We start from the raw sequence: 7053 nt of genomic DNA on the forward strand, positions 1-7053 counted from the left end.
TCGTATGGGACATTGAGGCCGCAAATAGAGCTGCCTCTAGAAATGGAATGAAAAGTGGTTGTCGAAACTTAGAAATGCGAAGGTAGGTACATCCACAATCGAAATCTTAGTTTTTAGCACAATGACTGCCCTGTCAAACTCTGAGTCAGGAATGCCCCGAACTGCGTAGATAGTCGCGATGATGATCAGCATCCAAAACGAAAAAAGTCAAGAACGCGTGTTGTTGTCGAATCGCCTGTACTTTCCAGCCTTCTTCTCATAGATATAAAATTCCCGCATCATTGGTTTTATGGTTGTTTTGTTTCTATCATTACAGCCACCATGCGAATGACAAGGCAGCCATCTTGCCCGAGGAGATTCTCCCAGAAGGAGTGGATCCGCCCTTACCGGATGTCCAAGAACGGACCAAGCCCACAACGAGACTCATCACAGTCGAGCCCGTCCTGCTCCTTTACTGTGTCGCCTATCTCGGAGGCTTGGCTGCATTGGAAGAATATATCTACAGCCGGTACCAGAAGAACTATCCCATTCTTAACAACACAGACCCAAACGTTCGGTCTAACGATTCCCAGTGCCAAACGAATCGTTCAGATCCCGTTTTTATAGCAACCCAAATGGCGCAATCAGATACGTCGCAACTCGTGCTGGAAACAACGGCCATCTTTTCTGTACTTTCCATCTTCAGCACTATGTTTCTTGGGGCGTATTCAGACGCATATGGAAGAAAACGTTGCTTGGTTCTTCCACTGGCGGCAGAGATCGTGGTCTTTATACTGAAGCTAGCCATCATTTATTTTGATTTGCCTGTTGAACTTCTTTGTATCGGGGCAGCCATTGAAGGATTGAGCGGAGGTTGGATCATCATGCTGATGGCCACCTTCGCCTACATTGCCGACGTCACAGACCAGTCCTCCCGCGCAATGAGGATCACAGTAGCAGAGTCCTGTCTCACGCTATCCATTGCTCTCTCACAGTTTGTACTTGGATACTACGTGACAGCAACGGGATTCTTCTGGCCCTACCTCACTCTATTCGGTCTTCTAGTCATAGACCTTCTCTACCTGATTCTCTTCGTCCCGGAGTCTTTCGTCAAAAGCAAAGAAACAACGTTTTCTCTGAAGAAATCTGTGAAGGCGACATACCAAGTGTACAATGTCAGGGATGATAACCGCCACATCAAACTTGTCCTGCTGACTTTGACCATGTTCTTCAATGTGATACCTCTTACCAGCACGACGGCCTTGAATATTCTCTTCACCATGAACGCCCCTCTCTGCTGGGGCCCTGTCCTGATTGGGATATTCAGTGCCGTGTACGCCCTCGCGAAGCAGATAGGCGGCATCGCGGGGGTGGCAACGTTTGGCCGCCTGTGCCACCTCTCGGACATAAGCATGGCCACTATTGGGACCGTAGCAGGGATAGCAGGGGCCATCCTGAATGCGTTTGCAAAAACGAATGTTCTCATGTTCATAGGTAAAAATATATCAATTACTTTTCCACAGGACTAGATATGATCGCTCTCCCTTCCGGGAGCGCAACATCGACGAACCCGCAGCTTTCATGGGGTCCGACAAGGGCAAATACACGTATATATGCCTATACCGTCCGCCATCGATTCCTTCGTACTACATCTTGGAATGCCTTCATTCTCATTGGCCAGTTCAAGTCCTCGGTTTCTGTGGGTCACGGTCCCGTCGCCCTCTTGAGAAGGCTCGTCTTTATCACGCAAATATTTCCACTGTTTCTTCATTATTTCAGTGTGTCCGGTGTCTTGCCTTTCAATGATGACGTCACCCATGATAAGAACGGCAATTTCGAGACTTGTCAAGCCAGACGAACTAGGTATAAAGTGTGATGATGACTCCAGAAATTTAGTTCATTCTTTGCCGACATCACCACGTTGCAATGGCCAGACGGGATCGAGGCAGACAATATCCCAACCAACATTTTGCCCTACCCCTTCCCCTCCGCATACATTTTGAAAATCTGGATAGGGACTATAAATGTGGCAGCTATACATCGTAGATGCGCCTACCAGTGAACCGAACAATTTGACACAATGAAAGAAACTCGGGGTTTAGTTTTTATGATTGAATCGGTCAAAAACTATCATCTCAGACTCTGCGAATGCAATAGGCGCACCCATTGCAGCAGCAGCAATGAGGTCAAATTATAATGGTCAAAACTGTGATTGCTCTCTTCTCTTCAGGTTCCGTCTATGCTGGAATTGCTGCAGTAGAAGCCGTGTGCAACCTGGTTGGTGGAACTGTCATGAACCTCATCTACCAACAGACCCTTTACTTCTTCAGCGGGTTCGTCTTCATCGTCTGTGCTATTTTCTTTTTGGTGGAGTTATTTTTATTTTGGTAAGTATTGGCATCGTCGGTTTTAGAATAACAGCCAAACCGTTGACAGCAGTACAAGTTGCTACTGTGTGTGGCTGAATCTCATTAAACGTCAACCCGGTTGTGTCGGTACCAAATGTAATAAGTTTCCTTAGATTCGCAAACTATTGACGTGCTAGCCGTCGTCGATAGCAACGCCATCTCGACATCGGCACTTCTGATGATGATACTCGTGTATGTGCGGTAGCTACAACCGATATGGACGGATGGAGAACGCGGGAGGGAAGACGCTCAGAAAGGAGGTAGATGAGTTGTTACCAAACCCGACGAGTCCAAATGTAACTATAGTACCTGACTTAGCCTGACCTGACACCTTCTTCGAATTTATTTCAGTCTCTACATGTTTGTCAGCAAATCAACAAAGAGGACTTTGATCAATGCCGAGTCGTGTCTGAAAAGTGGCAGCACTGTTGTCAACGGATAGGAATGGCACCAAAATGATGGCGAATTCCGCCAAACATAGTGGTTCACTATTATTGATGAATGGCAATTCTGTCTAACTCACTTAAGTTTTTCACCGATGGAGAATTCTGCCGAACTAATGACTGAAGGACGTACCCGTTAGTAGTCCTACAGATGAGCTCAGACAGCAAAGAGCAATAAGGCGGTTTAGGGCTTTGAAAAACCTTTTTTCGCCAACACGAATATGCACCTCTTGGAGGTGATTCGAAATCTCAAAAACCTTGAGTTTTTTTTCTCAATATCGCGAAAACTTTAAGTAGCCAACACAAATTTATACATTTATCACGATGTTGAAGAACAAACGAAATGTGAGATATTGCACTTTTTATTTTTTTTCTCAGAAATGTCGCCCTGAATACAGGTATGGACATGGTACAGTGACGATTAACTACCGTGTCCACAACAAAATACACATAACATGTATACTACAAATTAAAAATATGATAATGTCCCAAAGCATGCTGTATATAATCAATAATCAACGTGTAATGTTGCCAACAACACATAAATAATTTTCAGCTTTTTGTCTCGCTTTGACATTTTTTCCAATATTAGGAGAATATCACTTCAGCAACGACAACAAACTGCCAATGTGCTATTGTAACACAGACATAAAGACGTTTAGCGGTTGAATGCTTGACCTCTAGACCTATTACGCATGCAACCGTGGAAGAATATCATGCAAAACCGCCATGGCCTAGATTGGAAGTTCTGACAATGATGACAACAGGACTTCTAGGATTCAAAAGGAGATATGGCGATTAAATGCTACAGAATTCGTTGGGTAATGTTGCCAAATGTACATGGACAGAAACTGAACGCGTATGGGTTACATTTACATATAAAAAGTTACATTGGGCTTCCTTAACTTGACCAATAAATACTATTAAAGCAAAGAAAAGAGCCTGAGATTCTCGGTGGAGTGGTTCAGACTAACCATCAATACGTCAAATACCACTTTAACATACATTTATAAAAAAAGAATTTAAAATCACACGAAATACGCATTATCCTCCACTGTTTGATCATACAACTGCTTTCTGACGATGAGACTTGGTCCATTACAATGGGATTGAATGATGGTGCAGCCGCATGATGGTGCACGGTGGATGGCGAATGGTGTCAGCTAGGTGAAGGCCCTTCGTGTCCATGGCTAAGTTCGTGCTTTATAGTTCTTCCTTCTTGATCCAATCCTTCACTCCATCAAGATCATTCTCCACTTCTTCCTGGTTGAAACTCGGCAGGGCGCTAGAAACAATCAAGAACAGTTGTAATGCACTCACCAATTACAGTGCATTTCGCTTCAAATACCATTAAGGCTTGACCATGGCGACCACCATTTTGGCTAGAACTTGAAATCCTAAAGCAATTAGAACTGGAGTCTATTCTCTGGAAAACAAAGAATAAACTCTCACCCTTGATATTGACATTCACTTCGTTTTGAAAGAGTTCTTGTTGCTTCAGGATTTCAAGTTCTGCCTAAATTGTGGTGCCTGCACTCTGACGATGACATGTGTCCGGCGCTCAAACAGGACAGACGCTTCGTCGCAGCAAGATCCGACAAGTATAAGGAATACGACAATTACGTATTGTATGTGATATTGTGAGCTAGTGTATTGTCGATGATGAATGTATTAACTTGAATGTTGCGTGCCAATGATTGGTAATAGAATGACACCAGTGGAATTATACCTGACTATTTTTGAAGTGATCTTGTCGAGGACGCCGCCCGGCTGACAGATTGTATCGCATAATGCTGAGCATAGGTGACAATATTTACAGTACTGGAATGAAAAAGAAAGGTATTGAAGAAGAAAACTTATATCACCATTGAACCCAACCCAATAACGAGTACTAATTATGTAATAAGAGATCAGAGAACGCTTTCCGCTCTGCAATTTTTTGCCAGTTCAACTAAAGGCGAGTTTGTCGTCGTTGGTTAGACATTTATTGTTATTTCTTTATATGTTAATATCGAGATGCGAAGATGAGAGTGATGTAGTTTACCTTGCACATGTGACAGTTTGGTTCCTTCTTGCTCGCCGTGCATGGACACATATCACACTTTTTACAGAACTGCAGAAGAAGGAAGACAAATGAAGCAAGCGTTACGCGTTACCCAACTATTTATAGAATTACATGTATCTTATCTCGACACTTTTTGTGAAATAGCATGCCCATTAACTTATCTCACCAACTATTTATAGAATTACATGTATCTTATCTAGACATTTTTTGTGAAATAGCATGCCCATTAACTTTAATCTCACCAACTATTTATAGAATTACGCTGTATCTGGACACTTTTTACGAAATAGCATGCCCATTAACTTATCTCACCAACTATTTATAGAATTACATATATCTTATCTCGACACTTTTTGTGAAATAGCATGCCTATTAACTTATCTCACCAACTATTCATATAATTACGCTGTATCTCAGTACATCGTATCTGGACACTTCTTGTGAAATAGCATGCCCATTAACTAATCTCACCAACTATTCATATAATTACGCTAAATCTCAGTATCTGGACACTTCTTGTGAACTAGCATGCTTTGTACCCATATACACATGAACACCAGAATAAGTGAGCCATCTGAATACTGAATCCCACGATAGCGAAAGACAGTGGATGGGAAAAGATTGGCAAATCTATCAATTTACACACTGACTTTGCTATGCTCTCATAGCTAACGTACGTGTAGTATGGCTATTGAAGGTGGAGATCGGATTAAACGTGTACAAGTGTCCTTTGTTAAGATATCTGAATGCCCCATTGATTATTTTGCATGCTAACAGCGGACGTGGACTATGTAGGCTATTCTTGCTAATGGTAGAGAGACCTTACCTTACAGTATTTACAGTAGCCACAGACAGACCCCTTGGCGTACTCTAAATCGACCTGATCAGTGGCATCCTTTGTGTCATGGGCCACGTCCACTGCATCCTCCGCAGCCTGGGTGCTATAGAGACTAAGGACGAGGAGGAAAACGGATAAAATGCAGAGCAAACTTGTCATGGTGGTGTATGTGGAAGCCATGTTGCCGACATGTGTTAGCCTGGGAGCAAGTCTATCGATCTTATACCATTCAATCTCGTTCCTTTGTTAGTCACATCTCACCACATCTAGTGGTGAAATGATGACCTGAATACTAGTATTAATGGCATCGGACAGAAACACGTCCTTTTACAGTTCAAGGCAAGTCATGACCAGTATCATTTAAGAGATTGTCTAAGTTTACGTCTACTATTTCCTAGTTATTTCTAAACCTCTCCAATCAGTTGAATGAGGATGTTTTTATGGACCTGTGTTTTTTCTGAGCTTAATACGGGTTGGGCGTGACCAAGTCGTTGCAACGGCACGTATCTCCACTATACCGCCTGATTGATGTACCTTTTTGATGTACGAAATAAACATAAATATATATAGTGCGTGGGCGGGGGGGGGGCAATTCGTTTAGGAAATTATAGTTAAACTGCAGGGCTGAAGACAAACTTAAAAGAAACCCAGCACCCCTCCCCAACTCAGCAAATTCAAGGAGAGACAATGCTTGAACCCATGCCGATATTCCAAACGAATCCCTGGCCCATCTTGGGGATTGCCAACTAAATTTTGAACCTGAACACGATAACATTCGGTTTTCGAGTGACGAAGAACGTTTTGTTAAACATATTATTTGAATAACAATTAAGATATCGTTTTATAGTACGATCTCCAACACCAAAAATATTCGACGAAAAAAAGGTGAAAAAATATACCAGGGGACACTCGGATTTGAACCAAGGACCTCTCGATCTGCAGTCGAATGCTCTACCACTGAGCTATATCCCCGAGTTGAATAACAATTAAGATATCGTTTTAAAGTACGATCCCTAACACCAACATTTTTCGACGAAAAAAAGGTGAAAAAATATACCAGGGGACACTCGGATTTGAACCAAGGACCTCTCGATCTGCAGTCGAATGCTCTACCACTGAGCTATATCCCCGAGTTAGTTTAAACAGGTGAATGAATAGGCCTATTGATTGAACATGTAGGCCTATCAATGGGACATATGTATTAAACAAAACTTAAGGCCTAAAGTGTACAGTGGAACCTCGATCCCTTTGAAGGCCGCTGATCGGACTGACAAATACTGGCTTTAATAGAAAGGTGTTCTGATTACTGTGGGCAGATTG

At 42.6% G+C, this 7053-nt stretch overlaps 2 protein-coding genes and 2 non-coding genes across 4 annotated transcripts; 1 reads left to right on the forward strand and 3 right to left on the reverse strand.

Moving 5' to 3' along the window:
* Window positions 1-74: 74 nt before the first annotated feature.
* LOC135484558 (lysosomal proton-coupled steroid conjugate and bile acid symporter SLC46A3-like) lies at window positions 75-2926 on the forward strand. The gene is made up of 5 exons (XM_064766154.1): window positions 75-82; window positions 317-1473; window positions 1759-1842; window positions 2210-2366; window positions 2739-2926. The coding sequence occupies exons 1-5, from the start codon at window positions 75-77 to the stop codon at window positions 2827-2829; spliced, it is 1497 nt and encodes a 498-aa protein (XP_064622224.1). The 3' UTR covers window positions 2830-2926.
* Window positions 2927-3180: 254 nt separating this feature from the next.
* On the reverse strand, window positions 3181-5937 carry LOC135484931 (sarcoplasmic reticulum histidine-rich calcium-binding protein-like). The gene is made up of 4 exons (XM_064766640.1): window positions 5722-5937; window positions 4875-4943; window positions 4560-4651; window positions 3181-4115 (listed from the first exon to the last, which is right to left on the reverse strand). The coding sequence occupies exons 1-4, from the start codon at window positions 5911-5913 to the stop codon at window positions 4034-4036; spliced, it is 435 nt and encodes a 144-aa protein (XP_064622710.1). The 5' UTR covers window positions 5914-5937; the 3' UTR covers window positions 3181-4033.
* A 696-nt stretch (window positions 5938-6633) lies between these two features.
* Window positions 6634-6705, reverse strand: Trnac-gca (transfer RNA cysteine (anticodon GCA)). The gene has a single exon. It is a non-coding gene; the product is annotated as a tRNA-Cys (tRNA).
* Window positions 6706-6791: 86 nt separating this feature from the next.
* On the reverse strand, window positions 6792-6863 carry Trnac-gca (transfer RNA cysteine (anticodon GCA)). The gene has a single exon. It is a non-coding gene; the product is annotated as a tRNA-Cys (tRNA).
* Between the last annotated feature and the right edge of the window lie 190 nt (window positions 6864-7053).

This window comes from Lineus longissimus, chromosome 3 (genome assembly GCF_910592395.1).
Source record: "Lineus longissimus chromosome 3, tnLinLong1.2, whole genome shotgun sequence".
In the NCBI taxonomy this organism is placed as follows: domain Eukaryota; kingdom Metazoa; phylum Nemertea; class Pilidiophora; order Heteronemertea; family Lineidae; genus Lineus; species Lineus longissimus.

Bases quoted from the DNA above. Each gene is read 5' to 3' on its own strand.
- LOC135484558 (XM_064766154.1), top strand. The intron at 1,843-2,209 runs GTATAAAGTGTG...TCTTCTCTTCAG, and splicing joins TGTCAAGCCAGACGAACTAG to GTTCCGTCTATGCTGGAATT. The intron at 2,367-2,738 runs GTAAGTATTGGC...AATTTATTTCAG, and splicing joins GTGGAGTTATTTTTATTTTG to TCTCTACATGTTTGTCAGCA.
- LOC135484931 (XM_064766640.1), bottom strand. From the start codon at position 5,913: ATGGCTTCCACATACACCACCATGACAAGTTTGCTCTGCATTTTATCC. The intron at 4,652-4,874 runs GTAAACTACATC...TTTTCATTCCAG, and splicing joins CAAACTGTCACATGTGCAAG to TACTGTAAATATTGTCACCT. The intron at 4,116-4,559 runs GTATAATTCCAC...GATTGTTTCTAG, and splicing joins ATCACTTCAAAAATAGTCAG to CGCCCTGCCGAGTTTCAACC.